Source organism: Corvus moneduloides, chromosome 1 (assembly GCF_009650955.1).
Source record: "Corvus moneduloides isolate bCorMon1 chromosome 1, bCorMon1.pri, whole genome shotgun sequence".
NCBI lineage: Eukaryota > Metazoa > Chordata > Aves > Passeriformes > Corvidae > Corvus > Corvus moneduloides.
This window is the reverse complement of record NC_045476.1, coordinates 18,344,327-18,369,555: the sequence shown is the minus strand read 5'-3', so window position 1 is coordinate 18,369,555 and position 25,229 is coordinate 18,344,327. Positions and strand designations below refer to the sequence as shown.

General features: G+C 39.6%; 1 protein-coding gene across 4 annotated transcripts in view; it reads left to right on the top strand.

The window, feature by feature from the left end:
* Positions 1 to 25,229, top strand: part of WAC (WW domain containing adaptor with coiled-coil) — a 58,554-nt gene that overhangs the window by 31,377 nt on the left and 1,948 nt on the right. For 2 of the 4 annotated variants that reach the window (XM_032112960.1, XM_032112788.1), the window contains exons 8-13: positions 8,248 to 8,493; positions 10,436 to 10,558; positions 11,539 to 11,687; positions 15,106 to 15,224; positions 19,929 to 20,115; positions 23,192 to 23,319. In XM_032112960.1, coding sequence (XP_031968851.1) covers positions 8,248 to 8,493; positions 10,436 to 10,558; positions 11,539 to 11,687; positions 15,106 to 15,224; positions 19,929 to 20,115; positions 23,192 to 23,319 — 952 coding nt within the window. The remainder of the gene's footprint in view (positions 1 to 8,247; positions 8,494 to 10,435; positions 10,559 to 11,538; positions 11,688 to 15,105; positions 15,225 to 19,928; positions 20,116 to 23,191; positions 23,320 to 25,229) is intronic. The other 2 variants (XM_032112872.1, XM_032113051.1) reach the window with 2 other exon arrangements.

The window sequence follows — 25,229 nt, the reverse complement described above, 5'->3', positions numbered from 1 at the left end:
TTTTTAGCAGTCTGTTGTACAGTTCAATTTTCCCAGCGGCTGGTGCATGACAGGGAGTATGATACACCCACTCAGTACTGTGGCCCAGGTGTCTATGAGGCTGTTTTTGAAATAAGTCCTATTGTCTGATTCAATTCTTTCGGAGTGCCATGTCCCAAGGTGGTGTTCTGGGCAGTGGCATGAGGCACAGGGTATGTCTCCAGGCATCCAGTGGTTGTTCCCGTCATTGTAAGCATGTAGAGCTTGCCCATGGCAGGTTTGTGGAACCATGGTATAATCAATCAGCCAGGCTTTCCTGTACTTACTTTTGACCATCATCCACTGTACAACAGGGGCTTTACCTGCTTGGTCTGTGTGGTTGCAGTGCATGTTTCACAGTTGTGAGTAACCTGTAAGATACTGTCTGGGGTTAAATCCACCCCTCAGTCGTGAGCCCATCAGTATGTTGCATCTCTTTCCTGATGATGTGAGGCATCATGAACCCACTGAGCCAGAAATAATTCATGCTTCAGTAGCCCAACTCTTGGGTACAGAGAGCATCTGCATGACAGACTTTAACAGTCAACTTCTCTACCCCAGTAGTGATATCTTGCCATAATACAACAGCCCAGATGGTTCTCCCTCTGTGCTGCCAATTGGTCTTTTTCCATCAGTCCAGCCGCCGCCACAGAGCATTTGCTACCGTCCATGACTCATTGTAGAAGTAAAGTGTTGGCCATTTTGTCTCATTCAGTGATATCTAAAGCCAGCTGGATGGCTTTCATCTGTACAACCTGACTTGATCCACCTTATCCCTCAATAGCTTTTGTGGCTTGCCTCACGGGACTCAATACAACAGCTTTCCATATTTGATGTGTCCCTTCAATACAGCAGGAACCATCAGTGAAGAGACTATCACTTTTCATTTTCTTGTAGCTGATTATATGGTGTGGTCTCCTCAGTACATGTCACCATTTCTTGCCCTTCTGATGATGATAGTTCAAAATTTTCACCTTTGGGCCAGTTTGTGGTGAATTCCAAGATCCAAGGGCGATTGGGGTTTCCTGTTTTAATTTGCTGTGTTACCAACATGACCCACTTGCTCCACATAGCATCACTGGCATCATGTGTGGAAGGGGCTTCCCCCTTGCACATCCAGCCCAGCAGTAGCAGTCAGGATGCCAGGAGTAGCTGTACTTTGGTGCCAGTCACTTCTGAAGCAGCTTGAAGCCCTTCATAAGTTGCCAGTATCTTTTTTTCGGTTGGGATGTAGCAGGCCTTGGATCTTTTGTATCCCTACTCCGGAACTCCAGGGGTTGTCCTTGAGTCTCCCCAGGTACTTCTTACCAGAGACTTCAGGAAGGACCATTCTCCCTGACTGCAGTGTGGAGCACATTTTTCACATCTTGTTCTGTGTTGACTGGCCCAAGTGCTACTGCATGATCCTGTTTTATTTTGTTCAAAAGCTTGTTGTTCGGAATCCTGCTTCAAATTGTTCTTCCATGTTACATGATAGAGTGGCCTGACAATCTGACTGTAATCTGGAATATGCATTCTCCAAAAACCCACAGCACCTGGAAAAGCTTGTGCTTCCTCTTTGCTCACTGGTGGGTACATAGCTGCTATTTGGTTGACCACAGCCATTGGACTTTGATCATGTCCGTCTTTCCATTTTATTCCTAAAAACTGAATTTCCTGGACAGGTCCCTTGACCTTACTTTGCTTTATGGCAGAATTGGCCTTCTGGAGGATTTGGATTATCTTCTCCCTTTTCTCAAAAACTTCCTCTGCTGTGTTCCCCCACATAATGATGTCATCAATATACTGCAGGAGTTCTGGAGCCTCACCCTTTTCCAGTGCATTGTGGATCAGTCCATGGCAAACAGTGGAGCTGTGTTTGCTCCCTTGGGACAGTCGGTTCCAAGTATACTTCACACTCCTCAGGTAAAAGCAAGCTGTGGCCTGCATTCTCCTGCCAAAGGAATGGAAGAAAATGTATTGGCAGTGTCAATGGTGGCACCACTTCCCTGCCTTGGACTCCAGTTCACACTGAAGTTCAAGCATGTCTGGCACAGCAGCACTCAGTGATGGCGTGACTTCGACTTCATTCAGGCCACAACAGTCCCCTGTCAATCTCCACTCTCCGTTGGACTTAAACACTGGCTGTGTGGGCTATTAAAGTGTTGTCTTGCTGACATTCCCTGGCTCTCCAGTTCACAGATCATCTCATGGATGGGGGTCACAGAGTCCCAGTTGGTGTGGTATTGTCAACAGTGACTGTTGTGGTAGCAATTGGTACCTGTTCTTCAGCTCTCAGCAATCCCAGAACAGAATGGTCCTCTGACAGACCAGGCAAGGTATTCAGCTGTCTAATTTCCTCTGTCTCTAGAGCACCTATCCCAAATGCCCACAATGCCCTTTTGGGTCCTTGAAATACCCTCTGCAGAAGTAATCTGTGCCAAGGATGCATGGTGCTTCTGGGTCAGTCACAATGGGGTAGTTTTGCCATTTATTCCAGATTCCAGCTGATTCACTTCAGCTTCCAGTACAGTCAGCTTTTGGGATCCTCCTGTCACCCCAGCAATACAGATGGATTCTGCCCCTACATATCTTGATGGCATCAGGGTACATTGTGTGCTGGTGTCAGCTAAAGCCTTATACTCTTGTGGGTCTGATGTGCCTGGCCATTGGATCCACAGAGTCCAATAGATCTGATTGTCCCTTTCCCCCATCTGGTTGGGGGCAGGGCCCCTTTAGTGCTGGTCATAGTTCTCATTGCTCACTCCTTGTAAATATGAACTGGAGGTCCCTTCTAGAGGATTAGAAGTAACATCAGCTCTTCTATCTGAGGACTTGCCCACTGAAAACTGGAGTGGCATTTGTCCTTGAAGAAGTTCCTGTGGCGGTTGTTACTCTGTTCAGCTCACATACCTGTACTGCTAGGGCAGAGGTGGAGTTTTCACCCCACTTCCTCATGTTCTCTCTTTTGCTCAGAGGAAAAACACAGGTTACTTTGTCGTGTGTATCTTCTCTCTTGAGCAGGGGGTTGCTTGCTCCCAGTAGCAGAGACTCTGGTCCGTACTGGCAGGGCATGGGGCATTTCCTCTCTGACTTTTTCAAGTCTGTCCACAGTCCTGGACAACCTCTACAGCCGAGGTGTGGGTCAAGATGGTCTTCATAGTGCTGGAGCTGGGTAGTCACACGAAGCACTGTTTGTTCTCTTCCTTTCATTAACATTAATGCCAGTGAGTTGGCATATGACAGTGGCACGCTCTGTACAAATTTCTGCCACACGGATTGTGTACACTGGACCTGATCTGAATCTACAGGAGACTGCTTGTTATTTGAATCTCTGTAGATTGCTTCCAGCACATCTGATTCAGGTACTGGATACCTTTTTTCCATGGCATTCTACTTACTGGGGTGCACTACTAGATTGTCCTTGAGAGAGTTATCTTCCCTCCTTCATGACAGGAGTCTTCTCCAGAGGCTGACAGTTTGTCTTCTTCCCAAACCCTTTGTCAATGCCCATGTCCCAGGACAGGGATCTCAGTTGCTTGGCTTCACTACCATCTGGTTTCATATCATGGGCCATGATACCCCAGCACTGGAGCAGCCAGGTCACCAGTCTCATTCCACTGGCAGCTGAAATCTTTCTGCGTATCTCACAGCTCACTCGGGGATAGGGATTGGGTGATTATCTTTGGCCCTTCCTCTCCCTGCTGTTGTGAGGGTTCTACTTCCTCTTCACCCCTCACTAAGTGAACTGATTTGATCTTGGATTTCTTCTTCTGTATAGGGGTGACTGCTACTGGCTTGGGTTCTTCCACTGGTTCAGCTGCTGTTTGAGTGGTCTCAGTGCCTGTTGGTCTGTATTCTTCCTCTTCTCCCTGGGGGACTGTCTGCTATTGAACTATGCCTGCTAAAGAGTAGCCAGAGCCCAACACTGCAATAATTTGCTCCTCTCTGGAGTTGCCACAGCATTCTCCTTGGAAAATACTCTGTTCTTTATCAAGGTCCTGTAGTTGTTCAGGGATGAACTTCCAAACCATTGAAGCAGAGAATTTCCTCCCAAACTTGCCCATTTTCTCCCACATTTCATGCAATTCATGACAATCGACCCACAGGACAGACCTTCCTAGAAATCTCTCTCCTGACTACTAAATGTGGCGTGGGCCACGCTGACTGTAAACGTGGTATAGACTGTACTGAGGAGACCTAGCAACGAGACCATGCTTTTCTTAACAACCAGAGGAAATCCGAAATTCTCAAAAGCTATTTTAACAGGCCTGAAAGAGGCAAAGGGCATAAAAAGCTGGGGAAAATCATCTATCCCTGTTGCCCCACAGACTAGGTACAATTTAATGGGCTCCCAAAGGTAGACCCCAAGGGAAGGGTAAAAGAGCATTACTGAACACACATCCCAAATTACCCTCATTGCCCTTCAGGATGTTATGTCATAAACTGGTCTCCCACAGTACAACAACGCAGCAATCCTGATCCCTCTCTTTCCCTGCTCTGAAAAAGAACACCATGGTGGGCACACAGGGCATACACAGGAATATATATACAGGGTTAGGTGCCCCAACCCTGTGAACAGACCGAGCAACTTTGTGACCATTGACTCCCTGCCTAGTACAGCAAATGCTTAAATTGGTTTCCCACCGCTCTGGTCAGATCTGATTATCTCAACCCTTTGTACCTCATTGGGTGCCATATAAGGCTTTTGAGGTTTATGATCGGTGTTCCCCAATTTAGTGTTCCTGCTGAAACACTCCAAACCATGCACTGTTCATTCACTGCTCCCTCCCTCTCCCCTGTGACAGGCTGGAGAGGAGAATTGGAGGCACAAAAGGAAAAGATTATAGGTAGAGATATGAAAAATTTACTGGAAACAGCAATGAAATGAGAAATCAACAGTAGCAGCAACAATATTAATAAAAGGGTGTACTAGACAGACAATTCATACACACAGAAAAAGCTCACCATGTGAGAACCTGCAGTATGTGAACCAGTACCATGCTACTCTGACTGAAAAACAGCTCCCTTCCCCGTGCCCCTGGCAGTGAAGTGCAGTGGTATAGAATAACCAACCCTTCTGGCTACTCCAAAAATCAACCCTATCTTGGTCAGAACCAGCGCAGCTATTTAATATAAACAAGAAATACTGGAATTTCTACCAATATTTTTACAGGCGGTTTTTGGGGCAGAAACAGGTTTATGGTTTGTATTTCAGTAATAATAAATTAGATAATTCGTGTAATGCAGTGATGCTCTGAACAGTCATTTTACTCTGCGTCCTCTATGATGTTAAGCAAGAGTTCTAATGTGAGGTACGTGTAGGTAGTCATGGTCGTAGAGATGTATTCTTTTATAACATTTAGTGTTTTGGTTTTGAGTTGTTCAGCATCTCAGAAGATTGGAGTGTTAGCATTAGGCACTATCCTTGCTTTGTATCCTTTCTCTAGGTTTAATTGGGTGATTGTACAAACATACCTTTCACAGATACATTTTAACACGCACTTAAAATACCTGCAATAATACAGCTATGAAATAGTGTCTCCATACTGTCTGAAAGAAGTAACTCAGCTGTATTGTGTCGATGTAATTCAGTGTGCATTTTGTAGCATAAAAACTCAAACTAAAGTAGTTTTACAGACCTCATGGAATTCAGTGGTTTTGAGTGCCATGTTTTGAGTTCTGTTATAAAAGAAATAAGTGAATACCCAGGACTGGGTGGGTATAAGCTTTATTTTAACTGCATTGTTAGCTTGAGTTTGCCTTTGATTCAGTGTTTTCTGTTCAGAGCTGCAGCATGGGTGAAAAGCACTTCCAGCTGTTTGGTATAGTGGTGTGGTTTGAGGGTCAGGTATTTGCTTACATGAATAAATAATACAGTAGTGAGTTGCTTCTTTACTTAAAATAACTTCATATTTAACTGTATCCAAGTCTGGATCCATTAAATATGTTTTGAAATCAGTGCTGGCAGTTGCTCTTTTTTTTTTTTTTTTTAAATAAGGGTGTTTTGTTGTGTGGGGGTTTTTTAATGGTTGTTTTTCTGGTAAGGTTCTCAAAACTGTAGGGGGTAGCAGGCTTGTACACATGAGCACTAACGTTTCCCATTGTGCTTATTTCTCTTGCTTTTGTCTGCCAGTGTATCTTGATCTTATTTGGACTATGACAGATCCAAATTCAATTTAAACTTCACATGTTTTTTGTTTAGTATGGTAAGATTCTTGTTTGTTAGATGTCTTGACCTGCAGTTGTCTTAATGTTTACTTTGAACACAATAACATATGATTTTTTATGCAGTATTTTATAATAAAAACTTTTACTAATGACTGACTGTTCTAATAGGAGCCAATACCTAATCAGCTGTCCTAGTTCACATGTTACTGAAAACCATGCAGAAGTTTTGTAACTGGTTTTTCTTTTTTTCTCTATCTTCAATCTTTGTAACCCTTTTTGTCCCTTTTTAAATTGTTCTTACGAAAAGTCCTAGCCAAATGACCATGTCCCTTCACAGATACATTGCAACCAACCCTGAGGAGACTGTAACTAGATAAGGCCACATCTTTTTCAGAAGTTCACCTGAAACTCCGAAATATGTCTTTGCATTCTGGCAAGCTTTCAAATTTAGATTCTTCAGCACTTTTTTTCTGGTTCAGATTTCTCTGCTACTTGACGGGAAGAAGTTTTCTGGAGTGCTTGTGACCTTTATAAGCTATTTATACTGTAGCAGCAGGGAAGCAGAAATCCTTTTCCCAGTAAGATTAGAAACCTCAGTGAAAAGATTTACACATCGTTACTCACTTCCATAATTTTTTATTTTTATTTTTTAGGGTTCTTCTCCAAATTAGTCATGGAAGTTGCAATTAAGGTTATTGGAATACAAAAGCTGTTAGAAATTCTGTAACAGTTTATTCTTACGTAGTAAGACAAAATAAGACCTTTCCACTTCTTTACTAATAAAGTCAGCATCATCTTACTTTGACCATCTCTTCAAAGAAAAAAACAAAGCACACCCTTAAAGTAAAAGAACTTCCCATCCTGTTTTCCCAATTCATTTAGATTTTTGCCTGACATGTAGAATACCGAGGTTGACCTCTGCCTGGTTTGAGGTGGGTTTAAAATCCAGGTCTTCATTACTATGGGCAAACATCCTGCATGAGATCTTGGATCCATAGCTTTATGCTCTGCATCCAACTTCTTTGGTGCTATAGAGGTGTTAATCTTGACTGAATTTGGGGGCAGGGGTCTCTTGAGGGTTTAACGAGGATGAGAGAAGGGGGAGCTACGATTGAAATATAATGGTCCAGGTTTCTTAAAGGAAGGATATTTGAAGTGACTGATGGTACACATGTAGTAAGTTGGAATACTTTCATTTCAGAGATTTCTCACAGTATTGAAATGGAGGAGCAACTTTCTGTTAAGTGAAAGTCAAATTTAAAATTAATTAAATAACTCATATTAATCAGAACAAATTGCCATACAGTGTAACTGAATTTAAGTACTATGTATTTCTGTGGATAATAAATGGTAATATTTCCTAAAATGGTATTAATAAAATAAAGGATATGGGTCTTAATGCTTCAGGAGAAGTTGACAAGTTAAAAATCAGTTACGGGCAGATAAATTTTTAGATGTTTTTCCACTCTGCTGTGGGGATGTTAGTAGGACTGTTTTTACATTTCTAGTACAGCTCATTATCCTTTCTAAATTCTCAGCAATGTAGCTGGATTTTGTATGATAGACTTAAATTTTGTGGCTTCTTGTATTGGTCTCTTCATAAATGAAGCATGGCTTTTACCCTCCCCTCAAATTTGATACAGTAGCCTATACGTGAAATCCATGGGCTATAAGGTCTTTGTTCCTAGTATATTTTCCAAAGAAAGATTGGAATCATAAGTAAAAATACAGAATATGAGTACAGGCACAGTAAAAGAAAAGATCAGTAAGGAATTTTTGGCCCACATTTGTTGTAAAAGCTAAGGAAAAAAATGTCCCATTTTTAATACTGTCTGCTTTTAATCCAGTATCTTGAAGTGGAATAGTTGCGTGTGTGTGGTCCTGATAAATATTAGGTTCAATAGCGTAAATTGCATTAGAAATCAGCTATCTTCAATTTTTGTTCTATTAATGTTGTGTGGTTTTTTCTTAAAAATGATAGTTAGGCATTTGATCTTCTGAATTTAATATGAGTATTGTACTAGTGAGTTGTCAGGTTATATTGGGGGAAATGAAAAACACTTTCTGTCTTCTGTTCAGAGTCTGCATCTGTGGACAAGTCTGTATCCCATTCTTGCACAACTCCTTCTACATCTTCTGCTTCTGGACTGAATCCAACTTCTGCGCCTGCTTCATCTGCTCCTACAGTTCCTGTTTCACCTGTCCCACAATCACCAATTCCTCCATTACTTCAGGACCCAAATCTCCTTCGACAGCTGCTGCCTGCTCTGCAAGCCACCTTGCAGCTTAATAATTCTAGCGTAGATATATCCAAAATCAATGAAGGTAAGGATTCTTTGAAGTTCATGTAGTCTGGCATTTACGTACGTTAGTATATTATTGGATACCAGGCTGTACTAAATGAAAGCCTTATTTTAAATGAGAAGTGAATAAATGAATCCCTAGGTAATGTGGGGATTTTTGTGGGTTTTTTTTTCTGTTAAACCTTCTCAACATTTAAAGTTTTCAAATTAATAAATGTTGATGTACATGAGCAATCTGTTTGAGACTGGTGACTTAATCGCTGTATCAGCATTTGTCTGTTGCACAAAATTTCGTTAGAGCTCTTTGTTCTTTTGTTTCGTGCACTGTTCTTTGTTTTCTGTAGTTTGTGCTGCTGTTCTATTAACGTGTGTTTGCAAATACTGAAACTTCTAGGGATTCTTAAATCTTGTTGCCTAACAACTTTTTTCTTTAGCGTAACAAGTTAGCCTCTCTGAATAAAGGTGGCATGTCAGTAAGTTTGCTAGCCAGTTAAATTTTGTACATGTAATCAGTGTGTCCCTTCCATTTTTGTCACATAGGCTTAGTTTGTTAGAAGTGAGTTATCACCTACCTATAGTGCCTTTTGCTGCAAGAATGGGTAGAGCTGATGCATTTTGAATGCAGTTTTATCTGATGTGTCTGCACGTGGCAAGTTATTGATAAAGTGGTGTAGGAGTTTTTGTTTGCTTCTTGTGTACAGATCACTGATTTCAATAGGAAGTAAAACATTTACATGTAGTGCTGAGACTTAATTAACTTTTTGAAAGTGCTAATCAAGTAAGTGAAAATATGTACAAAATATTCTGTACCTTGCAATTATTTATCAGAAAAAGATGTCAATTGCTTCCTTTTAATCAGCAAATATGCTATCTTCGTTCAGTACTAATAGGTGAGTAGGTCACTGGTTTCTTTTTCCTGTGCAGGGAGAAGCCTTTAAAACTGTAGTGCGCTAGGTTGGGCTGAAGAAAGGAGTGTTATGGTTGTTTGTGTTGAAATATGAAAGGTCCAGTCAACTCCAATTGTATTTTATTAAAAAGCTGCCCGGTGAAATTTCTAGCAGTTTTCTGTTGCCATATCTGAGCAGCAGCTGTGTATGTCTTGAAACAAGAGTGTTCAGAATTGTCTGATGGCATGAGGGCCTGCCTGGCTGTGTCCCCATGGGCAGAGTGACTTCACCTTGCACAGCAGGGCTGCCCTTACTGTGCATGTGATTCAGAGTTACTCTGTGCTTGTGCTGGTGAGTCAGTTTTTTCAGGAGTGGCATGTATGTTCAGGAAGTATCCCACAGAGCCTGCAGACGTTTTTGGAAAGGTTGGTTCAGAAGCTCATAGTTCAGAGTCTCATCATCTCATACTGAAAGATACTGTTCCTGCATTATGCAGTTTTAAAGTGGTTAAAAGTGATTGTTTTTTTTTTTTTTTTTTTACTGGGGGGATGACATGGGACAGTTAAACCCAGAACAGATACGGGGTTTTTTTATTAGTAAGAAGAAATGCAGATTTTTAACTTGAAAGATTTTTTTTTTGTCTTGAACAGGAAGTCTGCCCCCCATCTCTTTTAGTGAGTTAAAGTGATTCTGCTTTTTGCTTTTTTTAAAAAAATTGTAGTGTAAAAAAACTTCACATGCATTCTACTTACTACAGTAGCAAATTGAACAAATTTTCTGTTGATGTTTAGAAGAATTATTCCTGATTCATAAGGTCAAGCTGAAGAGTTAAAAGTTATTTTTTAAATAATTTTTCTAAGTGTATGTTGCAAAGTTAAAACTACTAAATAAAGGACTTGCTAGACATTCCAAGTCAACTTGAAATCAAGTAACTGAAAAACAGTTCAGGTGAATCATCGGTCACGGTAGATATGGGAAATAAATCTGAAAGAAAATGTAGCTTAAATGTAATTAGCCAGTTGGAACAGTTTTAAAGTGGTGTTCTAGAATGTCAGTAAACGGAATGTTTGTTTTCAGTTCTAACAGCAGCTGTGACACAAGCCTCTCTGCAGTCTATACTCCATAAAATTCTTACTGCTGGACCATCTGCTTTCAATATCACCTCCCTAATTTCTCAAGCTGCACAACTGTCTACGCAAGGTATTCAGAGTCTTTTTTTCACTTACATCAATTTGTTAGCAGTGTTTTAAGAAGGCTGATACAGTTGAAAGTTGTAGAATCTCTGTTGTCGCGTCTTTGGCCACGCAGTGTGGAGAATGTTGAATGACTTTTTTCTGAAGATAGGATAAAAAATTGTTACTGAGGAGCAGGCACCTGACACACAACTAAGTAAATATGCTTCTCTGTCTCACCTTTTGGGATTTTCTTTGTATGTTAGCTAATTCTCTATGAGTAATGTGAAACCTCTGTGAGACCCTCTCAATTTATTCTGGACCTGAATAGGTGTTACTTAATGTTCAGTATAAAACACAACTCTTCCTTGCTTTAACACCCATCTTGTAGTACTGTGTTACTGTGACTCTTGGGGGAGGCTTTAAATTCTTAAAAGAAAGTTTGCTCTGTCTGGTGGGGGATTTTTTTTTTTTTTCATCTTCTGGGCAAGATACTCTTCCAGGTATTTTCAGTATGTTCTGGCTTATAACTTAATAATAAAACTTAAGTTTCAAAGTTTAGAAACTTAAAACAATAAATGCAGTCATCTTACTGAGCAGGTAAGCAGTACTAATTCTAATTTTTAACCATGGGTGGGGAACTGTTGGTATACACCTAGAATGGGTGAATAGCTTTCTAAATAAACTATTCAGACATTCTTTTGGTTAAATCAAGTTGAGTGCTCTAAAATAGGAGTTGGAAATGATTCAGTCTCTTCGTGTGTTAAAAGCATTTCCTAATAGCTTCTTCTCTTTCTCCCTCCCCTGAAGTTTTAGAACTGGGGAGTTTGGGGAAGATAGAATTCCTTAACTAGCATTGTTGTTGAACGTTTGATTGTTCTAGTTGTTCACAGTGAACATGTTTGTATATCATCTAACATAGCATACTCCAAAGTACCAAAAGAAAGTCTAATTCACATTTAAGATAGGACATAGTTTTATTAAAAGCAATTTTTTTTTCCTTTACAGCTCAGCCATCAAATCAGTCTCCAATGTCTTTAACATCTGATGCCTCATCGCCAAGATCATATGTGTCTCCAAGGATAAGCACGCCGCAGACTAACACTGTTCCACTTAAACCTTTGATGACTACGCCACCAGTATCATCCCAGCAGAAGGTAAGCTCCTTTTGATTTATGCCATATTGTAGTAAGAAACCATTATACATAATATTAAGTATTGCTCCTATATATCCATGTGCTAGCAGTTGTATATAGGATGATAAAATATATATGTTATCTTTCCCAATAGAAACAAACAACTGGAAACAGCTACTTGACTGTATTTTGGCAGTGCAGCTCCAGCATGAAATCTAGTTTACTTTTCTTGAAGAAATTCTTATGCTGGCTTCAGATGCTGTCTGGAGATATTACCAAGGCATCAGTATTTTAGCATATTTAAATAGAAACAAAATCATACTTCAAAGGCAACAGCTGATACAATTCCCTAGACCTACCCAATAAAAAATGCTTAGAATAGGAGAGAGCTTCTTGGGGCAATTAACTGGATGTAGTCTCAGATTTGGTTTGGAAGTGTGCTAGGTGTTTACAGATCAATACCATAATGTCCCTTTCCCTTCCTGCCCCCCGACCCCTATTGATTCCGAATTCCTTCAGTGGATCAGTGACTAGGAAATGTAAATTGAAGCTAACCTATAAGCTCCTGAGGTTCTTCCTAAGAAGCATGACTCTAGACTTTGGGGTGAGACATCCCCACCTTTCTAAAATCTGTGTTCTCTATCACCACCCCTGCTTAGCTAAGATGTCTTTTTCTCAATTTTCTGCTCACAAGTGAACCTCATATGCCTTGAAGGCCTTTGAGGAATACTTTTATCTTCAGGAGAACATATTGCATTTGTCATCATAGTCAAAATGCCTCATTTTCTTTCATCTGTTTTCATGGGTACAAAGAAAACCAAGTGATTTTCCCAGTTACTTGTGATGGACAACGATACAATGAATTGCAAAAGCTTCATGTGTGTACCAGTACTGGTTGGTACCTTGGTTTCTGCTCCTGGATTACATCCTGAATCTGTGTGTTCACATCCCATAGCTAGGTGATAAGTAATGAAATTATCAGACAGCAGTGTTCAGGTATTTGGCACTTCCAAATCCTGAGATATGAAAAAGAATCTTCTTAAGTTGTTTACTGTCAATAACTGGAAGTTGATCTGTTCTGGTCTCTACAACCCAGAGATTGTTAGTTAGTCCCAGAGTAATAAATTTTGGTCCTGCAGCAGATACTTTGCCAGTTCAGTAGGGAAAGAACTGTCTTGATAGTTCTCGTATGTGTGTAACTCAATTCTGCGAGATGGGAACTTAGGTGGTAATAGCTCCAGTGTGAGCATGTCTGTTTAGTAGCCCGTCAGATATGTCACTCAGGCAAGCTTGTCCAGTTGCAGAGTTTGAGGTAAATGATGCCTAATGAAGATGTGGTGCTGTGCCAGGACACACTTGGTTTTAGAGCACAGGCCCATGGGCTTAGGGCAGACAAAGCTGAACTGGCCCTGTGCAAGCAGAGCTCAGTGCCAGATGCACAGATATTTGGGCTGGCTGTGGGACTAGTGTAGTGCCATTGGCACAGTGCTGTTGGTTAGGACCACTTGAATATGTCAGTACTGCTTTCAGACTTAAACTGATGTGACTGCCTGCAGGTGTGCTTGTGTGCATGTGGCAGCTTGGGGGTCACAGACTCCAGGAGCCTGGGTGTCACGTTTTGCCTTTTAGCTGTGCCTGTATTGTGTGATCAGAAACTCTTCTGAATTTCTGCAAAATTGCTGTGTAAAGCACTTCACACAGACCTGTCAAGCGCAGTGAGAATGTTGCTGTTGGTTGGTTGATTTGTTTGTTCTTTTAATTTATTTAGCCCTTATTATTTTTCTGTTTCTCATGTATGTATTTACAGTCTTTGAAACACTTGGAAAACATGGAGTAGTTGAGAGGCTTTGTGGTTCATTTATCTCACAAATCCCACTTTTTCTTCATGGTCCTTTTTTATTTTTACCAGCCAAGGAGCTGGTTACTTTTCCAGTTTGACTCTGCAGCGTGATTCCATTATTGCTGATGGACTTTCCTTTTGAAATTGTTCCTTCTGTTTGAACAGCCTTGATGGTTAATGTCTGCTCACAGGCTGAGCAAAATGCAGGCATTAATAGCAAAGTTCTTCATGTCATACATATCATAAAGGTACTTGTGTAGTCTCTTCTCATAAATCAGTTTTATGAACTGCTACTGTTTCACCCCCCTCAACTATATAGTTCTGTTTATTTCAACAGCAGAGTGATCTTACAGTGATCTTGCTTTATCCTTTTTGTACCATGGGCTTTTTCATGTGCTACTCAGACTTTTTTAGTATATGTCTATTAATCTAAAAACCGGAACACATTTTCATTTTGATGATAATTTTAAAAGGTGAGTTTTGCTCTTAGACATATAAGAGTTTGAATTTGCATTAAGATTCCCTGTGTATTTAAATGAGTCAAGTTATGTATTGAGTTTACGTTAGCAGATAGTGTCTGACTTGCCATTTGTGGCTTGTTTCACAGAAGTCTGTTTCTGAAGTAGAGAATTTCTGGATGTTCAGGTGACTGTTAGTTAGTAATCTACACTAATTTGAAGTCAGCAAATGCAGGCAGGCTGGATGATTTGGGTTTTTTGTCTTTATGGATCCCTAGAAGCCATTTTTTCTTTGCTCCCTCCCTTTTCTCTTAAAAGTATTTGTTTGATTTTGCAGAGTGGGGGATAAATTTTGAAGCTGAACCTCTCTTGTACATACTTTAAATTAACTGAGGTATGCAACGTATTGGGCAAGACGAAGTATATACAGTATTTTCTGTAACTTAGACATTACTATGTTCCCAAACTTCTCATCCTGTCAGAAATTCACAGAAAAGACTGTATCTTACTGCTGGTGTCTTAATACCTTGTGTTGAATGTATACTACAAAGGAAAAGCAAGAAGCTACTGGTGATTATTTTTTTAGTCACTTGTGAGTTTAGAACTTAGAGAAAAGGGAGCAGCAAACTGATAAATATGCTTTAGATTTTATTTTCCATTTCTGATAGAGATGTTTTAATATGCTTGTGATAGAATTACGTTCTTAACACTGTGTAATGTATTTTCAAGTAGGGAACTCTTAAATTTGTACATGAAGATTTTGTTTGGGTAGTGAACAACTCTTCTGAGGTTGAAAATGAGCTCAATGCTCAGATGGAAGATACAGTCAAAAATAATATTGAGTTGAACTATTTTGCCTAATAAGCTTGCAATATTTTGACAAGTCGCATGGATCTAAATTTGCTTCTGTTATGTCTATTAAGTACTCCATTTTAGTAAAAAAAACCTTTCTGTCACAGCTGTGGAACTAGAGTTTTTGTTTTCTTTTTTTTAAACATCTTGTGAAGAGAATAAAACTTGTGTCAACAAAATACCTTGTGTCAAAAAAACCCCACAGGTGTTGAAATTGTAATTTCCTTGGTTTTCACTGATTCTTACTCTTTACTGTGGAGGAAATCTAATGAAATTTTGAACTTTCCAGGTTGCTACTCCAGGTGTTAAACAAGGACCAGCTTCCCAGGCAGCACCTCAGCAGCCAGTAATAGCTGACAAGCAGGCAGGTCATGAACCTGCCTCTCCACGAAGTCTTCAGCGTTCGAGGTATATTGAAATCCTTCTCTGTTCTGTCCTTACCTTTTTATCTGGATTCAGTGTGTGTTGTATATGCTGCAGTTAGTGGACTCTTCTTTGGCCTGTTTTTTGAACGTATGATTTAACTGCTGCTACTGAGATGATGCAGCTAATGTGGTAGATTCCCCATTTTTGGATAACCATTAGACTTCATTCTCACAGAAGCAAAATGGAACTCATAGTTGTGCTCTGTCACCCTGGTGACAATTTTACAAGTGATTCCTTGTATTCTGATTTCAGAGTTTGGAGTTGCTGTCTCTGTGCAGTTACGGAATCTGTGGTTTGCTAAGTGTTAGATATTTGTAGTGTCTTGCTGTTGTGTAATTTGATTTCTGAATTAGTGTGATTTTTTTGGTCTGTCAGGTGATTTTGCTGCTGTAATGAAAAACGTTAAAAATTAAGTAAGTTTCATAAATACCTTTCCTTGGCCAGACTTTTTTGTCAACATTGCAACTTACTCAGATGTTGCATGATGCGAACATTTAACCGTTGATTTACAAGGTGCGTTTAGAATCTGTATCTTGTTTGAAATTTTTCTTTCAGGAAGGTGGACTCTTCATAGTGTCGGATGCTCTGCATTTTGTCATACTGGTTCCAGGGGCTGTAACCAAGTATGTGTCATGAGATCCTTTTGTGATGGAGTCATGGTATAGACCTGTGGCAGGAAGAGGTTGCAGGTTGACTTTTTCTAGAAGTTCTGTAAATCTACAATTCTTAATAGCTGGATTTTTAGAGTGGTTGAATAAGGTGTGTGGTATGGTATTAAAAAAGCAACAAAAAAACCAAACCCCAGTACTCTTTCATTGTCAGCATACTTGGTAGTGCCTTCCAGATCATAAAATAGTGAGGTCCTTTGTCTGTCCTTCTGGGACTAATAACAAAGCTTTGTTTTCTTTGTTGGTTTTGGCTGTTTTTGTGGGGAGAAAGGAGATACTTTGTGTTCTGAGTTTTTTGGGGGGACTGGGTTATCTGTTGTGTGCTTGTTAGTCCTGTCTGAGAAGCTGGCTTTACTGGAGACCCTGCAGTATTGACCAGTTTGAGAGTACAAAGAGAAGCAAGTCAGGAGTTTTGAGGTTTTAATGTAGGCTATTTTACAGACACTTGATTGTTTACAAAGATTTGTTATCTTTGTCCAGATTACAAACCTCTAACTCATTTATCTCTGAGGAGAATAAAGGCAAAGTGTCCAGCTCTCCTCCCTAGTAATTATGGATGGTGCTATTTAAATCTTTCTGAATTACTGTACCAGAGATAAAATTAGACTTTGCACCAAGCCAAGCTTTTTTATGAGGAGTGGTGAGGTTTTGGGGGACCACTCTCAGTCACAGGCCCTTTTGATCTTTGTTCATCACCCTTTCCCCACAGGAAATCTTTCTGAGAAAGGTAGTCATTCTTGGAAACATTTACCATGGCTTGGAGTCTGCGTGAGTTGATACTGGTGGGCATTTGGCCTACTAAATCATACCTCACCCTCACTTGGGTTACATGACTTTTTTTCTCTGGCATGACCCTTACCTACAGCAAATTTAGGGATCTGCTGTCCCTCTGCAAACTATTGCTCCATTTGGTATCAGTGTTTTGGTGGAGGAAGCTGAGTTTGCCCGAGCACTGCTGAAGCAGGTGTGTTGTGCAGTCAGCACAGTCCCGTGGCTGAGGGGGAGGCAGTGCAGGAGGCAGTGTGCAGGCCAGGATGAAAGATACTGAGACAATGTTAGTATTGTTCAGTATCCTGTATCTCTCAAAATAATACACGTTTGCAGCTCTGGTGTATTGTGCATCATGCATTCATGTGATTCAGTTTGCTTTGAAAGTGTCTTATTCGCAAAAAGTGGAAGATCAAGGAATAGGTGACTCGTAAAACCTGTGTGACTGGTATTCTCTTCTCCTGAGTGCAGTGGGGTTGAATGAAAGTGGGCCAGCTCAGATATTGATTTACTTACCTGCAAAAGATTTGCTGTGTCCAGGCAGTATGTCTGAATTGATGTGGAACAGATTATTCCTTTGTAGGTGAAAGCAGTTGGTTGGATTGGGAATTGCTCTTGGGAGCTAATGTCCTTTACTTTTATAGGAGTGAAAAACAACTTAGCAACCTGGACTGTGGACAGATGGTCCAAAATCTTTTTGGCTCTGTGAATTAAGTTTTGCATTTTTCCTCCAGCTTAAATACAGATTAATTGAGGCAGAAGTTAATCACATCTACATTTCCTTGGTTCATTAAAAGTTTTAAGTGAATGGAGGTAAAATTATTTTCGACTTGTTGGGGTGGAAACACTGTACGAAAACCTGAGCAGCTATTGCTGGCTTTAAAGAAGTGAACATTTCAGCCGTTTAAGTTGGGAAATTAACACGACATGGACATACAGTGAGTCTGTCTGTTAGAGATTATTCTAAAGACACACCGTGAATTATGGCTGCTTTAAAAATGAAGCTTAATGAGTGCTTCCACAGTTAATAGTTTCATCGGGTTGGTAGTTTCTTTTTGTTTTCAGAAAGGACTAGGAACATTTTTCCTTTACCTTGGAAAAGAGCTGGGAAGAGAGGTATTTCATTCAATTTTTTTATAGGTTGTAAGATTTTGTTGTTTGTAGTAGTGTATTTCAGAACCATCCTGTTCTCATACCCTTGTTACAGATATTTTTGCCTCTCTGGGGGCATTCTGTTATTTGTGGCATAGTCAGTCTTTAACTCAGCTGAGGCAGGTATTTGCCTTTAGGGAAGCATTTAAAAATACTACGGTAGTTTGGAACCGTCATTGCTGCATTCGTAGCTCCCCCTGCTGCTAACACAGCAGTGCCTAAGATATTTTGTGACAGTATGTTTTAGTCATAATTAAGATACAGCTTTATTTTTGAGAAGCCCACAGATTTTATTTATTTATTTTCTTGAAACATTTCTGATGTGTTAGAGTGATTTTTACTGATGAAGTAGGAGTAGAAGACAGGCTGATAAATGAAGAGGAAGCAACTCATAGGGGGAACCTTAATTCTAGTAGAACTAACAAGTAAATAAGGTTATGCCTGAATTCTACTTAGTTAATAAAAGTAGGCTTTCTCTACACTATCACAATGCTGATGCTAAATGAATACATTGAAACTTAGAATAATGTAGTTTGGAAGGGAATTGTAGTTATGATCTACTTAGGTCCCAACTTAGAGTAGGACTGGCAAATTTGAATTGCTAAGGGCGTTATCTAGGTGGGTTTTTTTAATATCTCAGAATATCTTCTTCTAATGTTTGACTACCCTTATGGTGATTGGTTTTTTTTCCATGTCTAATTAGAATTTTCCTTGTTGCAACTGGTTTCTGCACCTTGTGCAATTGCTGTGCATCCCTGAAAAGAGTCTGTCTGTTCTCCCCAAAAGTAGTAAAAATCTGTGAAAAGATCCCTCAATCCCCTTCCCCTCAGCCTTCTCTTTTCCAGACTGAATAAACTTTTAGCTTCTCCTGATACAGCATGTGCTTCAGCTTCTTAGTCATCTTCGTAGTCCTCTGCCACATTCCTTTGCTATAGCAGTTTAATTCTTGTCCAGTTTTAGGCTTCCCACTACACAGTGCTCCAGATACTGTCACTCTCATAAGCTCTGAAGAGAGGGCAGGAATTGCTTTTTTTATAGGGCAAGTGCTCCAGCCCTCTCCTCAACTTGGTGGCTCTCCTCTGGCTTCATTCCAGCAGGTCCATGTCAGACATCCAGTTTGTTGGCTGTGATTCTTAATGCTCTAGTTCTTTGCAAGTGTGAGTTGATTAGGATAAACGTTTGGGCATTGGACCAGAAAGATAGTTGCATTTTGTAAGGATGTTTTCAGTCTTCAAGGGGACCAACAGATTAGGTTAGGTGATGAATCAAGAGTCCTTTAAAATTTGATTCTCCTTCCTAATACTTTCTTCTTGCCTGCAAGTGATATAAAGTTTTAAGAAATAGACTGAAATTATGGCCTATGTTGAAAAGCTTCTGCCAGTGGGAGAGTTGTTAGGTACTTACACAATTAGTGCTACTATTTCTCAGTATGTGTAGTGCCAAAGAAAATCATAAATGAGACGTACCATCACTGTTACACTGAGTATGTCCCAGTAAAGCAGTCAAGTTTGGTGGCTAGAAACACACTACTCCTGTGATTGTTCTTCTGAGTGCATTAAGTGAAGACATACAATATGACAGAACCTCCTGGGTTGTGTTTTGACATGAGTAGTGAGCTCCTCAAATCCCATATGGCTGTAGTTTTAGATCAGAACGTCAGGCATTGTTCTTAATGATTCTTGTGGCGAACCTCTGTTGAATAAAGCTGTTTGACTCCCATCTGATACCTCATTACTGAAAATCTTAGGTTTGCAGCTGTTTGAAGGGAGAACATACATGTACACATTCTCTATCCAACACCATCTAGGCACTGCTTACATCTCTTGAACAGCTCTCAGAATTAAAAACCAGACAAACACAAAACCCAACTAAACAACAAAAAAACCCCTGTTACATTGTAGCACACAAACATTGCAATAAAAGTTAGAAGCTTGTAGAAAAGTGGTACAGGTTTGGTCTACCAGAAGTATTTACTTGTGTTTTGAACACTTTTATGTTATTTTTGTGCCTGGAAGCAATGGATTTTTAGTGTTCATTTTTCTATAGGTTCAGATATGTTTTTAAATGCTGACTTGCTTTTTTTAATTCTTTCTTCTAGTAGTCAAAGAAGTCCATCACCAGGTCCAAATCATACCTCTAGCAGCAGTGCATCAAACTCAACACCTGCACCACAAAATACATCTGTACGACCCACATGTTCATTAACACCTACGCTAGCAGCACACTTCAATGAAAACCTTATAAAGCATGTTCAAGGCTGGCCTGCGGATCACGCAGAAAAGCAGGTGAGTACTCCTTTGCTCTGTTCCCTGTGAGAATGCATGACGTGTAGCTTAAAATTTGGGTTTCTTACTCAGGTTGCTTTTTCTAGGAATCAAAAGTATTTTAAAAAGCCCCAAACTCTGATGCTTGTCCTTAGCCAGAAGAGAGGAAATAGAGATTAGGCCAGACTTGCAGGTTTTACGTGTGTTTGCCTTTCAGCAGTTGGGGATTTTCAGTCTCATTCGGAAGTCTCAGTGTTTTTGAAATTCCCTCAGATGAGTGGCTATCCTCATAACTGTTTTCTTACTGCTGAAGTTCTGTTGAAATTTGCAAAGAACATAGATTTCAACATATTTTTAAATAATGATATTTTTGTTAATGTGTAAAATGTTATAAATTAGGTACAGAGTTAAACTGAGACTACTCCGCAGTTCTAGTTACTGACTTGTTAGTTCTAAAAAAGTGAAAAAGAAACTCTACCTTGTTTGTAAATTGATGTAGAGTACTTGGACTGAATTTGGGCTATTTTTACATAATGGGAAATCCAGTAGAACTGCCATCCATATATTATGGCTAGTTGCATGAAACCTGTTGTGTTGTAGTAATACAAGGAAACTGGATGCTGCTTGGAATGTATTACTCAAAGGAACCGTATTGGTTATTGAATCTAGTTCACACAGGCAGCCCTATCTGTTGCAGTCTGGGATAGTAATCTTACCTAGCCTAGTTTACTTTGGTCTTTTGAAGAGTGGTTGCATGCTGGCACAAACCTACACTGGAGACTTCTGGGTAGTAACTTGCAAGACTGAGACTCTGTTAGGATTCTTGCTTCTTTTCATTAAATTTTTAAAATCAGGTTTAAGACATTACCAACCTGTACTGAGCCAAACACTGAGCCGTTGTTGTGGAGAGTCTTTAAGGAAATGATGCAGTACAGGCACTTATCTGTGGCACTGGCCCATAGTTTTGAAAGTATTATTTTCACTGTGTACTGAATTGACAAGTGATCACAAGTCATCTTAATATAGAAAACAGATCTATGCAGTGCGTAGGTTTTGGGGTTTTTTTCCTTTGTTGATAATAAAGAGATCAAAAAACTCAGCTAATGCTAGGCAGTCATTTACTCAGTTGAGTACTTTGTGCTACATGCTGTGTCGTCCTGTCTGCTATTTCAGATGATTTCACGTGATACTGTTGTTTATAGACCAGTTTTGAATAGTAGCACTTGAGGCACTTAAGTGAGATATTTGATATAAAAGAAAAAGTGAATGAAAGTATAGATGCAGTACATAGTGAAGAAGATAAGATAGATCAAAGTGGAGAGACTAAAAATGCAGTGTCTTGGTTTCTTCAGATAGCTGTCAGATGCATAGTGTAACTTGAAATTAGGGCAGAAGAGCACATGCCAGAGTAAACTGAAAAATAAATAAGTAAATAAATTAGAAGAGCCAGGACAGGTATGTGCTAAAGCAGTCAGACTTGAAGAAATATTCTGTGCAGTAGTAATAGCTAAAACGTTCTTGAACTACAGCAGTTATGTCACAGAACTCATAAAAAGCACTTAACATGGGAAACTGAAAAACAATTCAGTAACTGGAGTTGTGCAGGGAAGACATGGGAAATTATATCCTACTGGAGACCAGGGTACTCCTGGATGTTCACAAACTCCAGAAAAAAACACTTTTAATGCAGGAAATTAGAACACAAAATGCTGCTTTGAACTGGAGAAATGCCAGAGGTTGATGAAGATTTGTGCTAAATTACATTATTTTTGGGAATGAAAAATTAAGCATACGAGTACCTAAGCAGGTGTGGATGAATCCCAGTAGGCAGCTAAGCACCACACAGCCACTTGCTTGCTCTGCCCCAGCAGGATAGGGGAAGCAATTAGGAAAAAGTGAGAAAACTCATGAGTTGAGGTGTAGGCAGGTTAAAGCGTAAAAGAGTGTGGGGGAAAGTGATGCAAAACCAGTCACTACCAGCCAGCCAATGCCAAGCCAAGCCATGGCAACCACTGGAAAAGTGCCCCCCAGGTTTACTGCTGAGCATGACACATTGTGTGGACTGGAATATCCCCAAGGTCAGTTTGGGTCAGCTGTCCCATTTTTGTTCCCTCCCCACCTGTTGTCCACCCACAGCGTGTTTGTGCGGTGGAAAGGGGGTCAGAGAGAGAAAGGGAGAAACCCTTGATGCTGTGTAGGCTCTGCTTAGGAATAGCTAAAACATTATTGTGTTGTCAAGCACTGGCTTGGTCATAGATTCAAAACATGGCACCATGTGGACTGCTATGAAGAGAATTTCATCCACCCCAGCCAGACCCAGTGTAGCAGAGGATAACATTGCTAAACAGTAATGCTGCAGGGAAGGCTGTATTTGAAACAATTTTTTCATGTGCCGTTTGCAAGAAGTCCTCTTCCTTATTGCAGCACAATGCACAGGGCCTCAGAGTAATTATACTGTTCTCCTTGGTGCTGTTGAGGAGTTCTCTGGAGTCATATCCAGTTCAGTGATGAGACTTTGAGAAATGCACAGATTGGGAATTGGATAGGTCATGCCCCTTAAATTTACACTTCTGCTTGTCTCTGGCTGACTAAGTGGGGGCATTAAAGTAATGGAGTTTGTCTGGAAGAGAACACCTGAAGAGGGTTGCAAAGGTTTTTTTGTCATGTACAAGGTAGCTGGAAAGAAGATGGCATTCAGTAATTTTTGTCACTAAGGCCTGATTAGTTGGGAAATTTAAGTCTGCCATTGAAATATGATGGAGACTTTGAACTACTTGAACAAATTACTTTGGAAACTCGGAGCCCTGTCATCTACTGTCTTTCAAGATGGTCGGGTAAACATTTGTTAGGATCAAGAAAGTCTAAGCTATCCCTGCCTTATCTTAGACCTCAGTTAGGCAGCTTCTGGGCAGCAGTGTTGTTTATTTCTGATGTGAAATGGGCTTTTGTAGAGAACTGAATGTGTTTCTGATTTAATACTCCCTTTTGAAATTAGAGTGCTTTGCTATTTCAAGACACATCCAGCAATTCTTTGGCTACTGCCAGTTGTTTCCAATGCATGATTCAAAAACCTAACCTTTATGTGTAACCACTGCAGGCATCAAGATTACGTGAAGAAGCCCATAACATGGGAAGTGTGCATATGTCAGAAATTTGTACTGAATTAAAGAATTTAAGGTCTTTAGTTCGAGTATGTGAAATTCAAGCAACTTTGCGTGAGCAAAGGTAAGTGTGTGCTCTGTGCATATCTTGAGTTTTCAAGGTGTTACTAGAACTTCATTCTGGCATTATTTTGCGTGAGTTCTGTTCAGTGATGACTTTGTAAGTACACCAATACTTGCCATGTTTGCAAGCTGCCTTTCTTCCCTGTGTACATTCTACCTGTTTCCCTCCACTAAATAGAACCAGATAGCAATTTCTGTATTTTTAATTGGATAGAAAAGAAATACCCTTGCAAATACATTAGTGCATTACAAGAAACTGATAAACTCACAGGATTTCAGCATGCTTCTAGAGAATCTGTGCATACATAGTGCATGGATCATGTTAGGTACACATCTACAGAGTTTTTCCTGATCTGAAACACTACAGTTTGTATGAGAGATTCAATAGGTCTAAAGCCAGAGCAAGTATGAACAGGTGTAATTTACATCACAAGCTAAGGAAAAATTAATGTTTGCTAATAGCAAAGTGGACTTCGCTTCTTAAGTCAGTGATAGCCGGTGTCTTGTGTATCCCTGAAGCAATACACAGCCATACTTCTGAATACTTTGTGCAAGATTGGAAACTGTAATCTTAAAATACATGCTCAAAATTTTCACCAGTAGTCATGGTCCTGAATCTACTTTCATACTCAGTTTCCATTTTCCATGATGTTATCCCAACTATTAAGTCACACTACAGTTTGAGTACAGTGCTTCTGATTTACTGTTTGAAGCCACCTTAATGGCGTTGCCGTAATGTTAAAATAGCTGCATTTATTCTAGAAGCTCTTGCATTTTGGCAGTTAGTGAAACAATCCTTTAGAAGCAGGCTATAATATATTTGTAAGCCTTTACTGATCAAGAATTGAAAATACCCATTTTTTCTGAAGCTTTATTTTGTAACTTCACTACATGAATGATTTCTGTAGTATATTTAATGAACTACTTGGTTTCATACAGTTTTTATTTCCTGAGGTGTCTTTTGTGTCTGAGTTCACATTTGATCTGAAATAAAATGTGAAATATCATTGTTCAGCTCATTAAATAGCACCTTGTTTCTTGTACACTTTGTATCCTTAAACTGTCAATGGATAATTTATTATTATGATTTTGAGCCTATAGTAACATGTATCTTTTATTTTTGCTGCAATCCCAAAGATGTGGAATACAAGGCATAAGTAACCAAGTTGATGGGGGAGGCTTTCGCAAAGGATGGGATTATCAAAATCAATACATTTAAATGATTATACTATTTCTGTACTTTTGCACAGAAGAGTACTACTTAAATTTCTTCTAAGAAGGAACTTCATCTCTAGACAAAGCACATACATTGTTTGAATCATAACTGACAGCATGTGAAATGGCACTTTTCACTGACTGATACCTTTTATATGCCCATGCCTTGAAGTTAAATGTTATCTTTTCAGTGTATCTTAATAATTTTTCACCTGCTTTTCAGTAAAAAATTCATTTTTAATGAACTGGGCACATATTTTTTAAGTGTTTCACAGAAGTCTGCTGAATTGATGCTTTCTCTGCATTGATTAAAGTTGCTTCAGATTTCACAGAATATTTATATAAAACCTAAACTCTCCCTGAGTATTTTCTTACTTCACTGACATATTTGCATTACGTTCAGCATCATGAAAAGTCGTTGAGAAATGTTTATTAAAAATTCTGGGAAACGGTCCTGTAAACCAAATGTTTGTTAGTTGCAGTAATTGCTTATGTCAGTTCAGTAGAAGAAGAAAAAATGTATAAAAAGTTGTAAGCAATATCATTTATTTCTAAGCAAGGTGTAGTTACAACTTTTTTTTCTTAGATGCGCTTTAATGGTGCCTCAAATATTTTTGAGATTGGTGCTTTCCATAACTAGAGACTGAATACTAAATAGAACCAAATACTAAAAACAGTGTTGCCTAGAAGGAAACT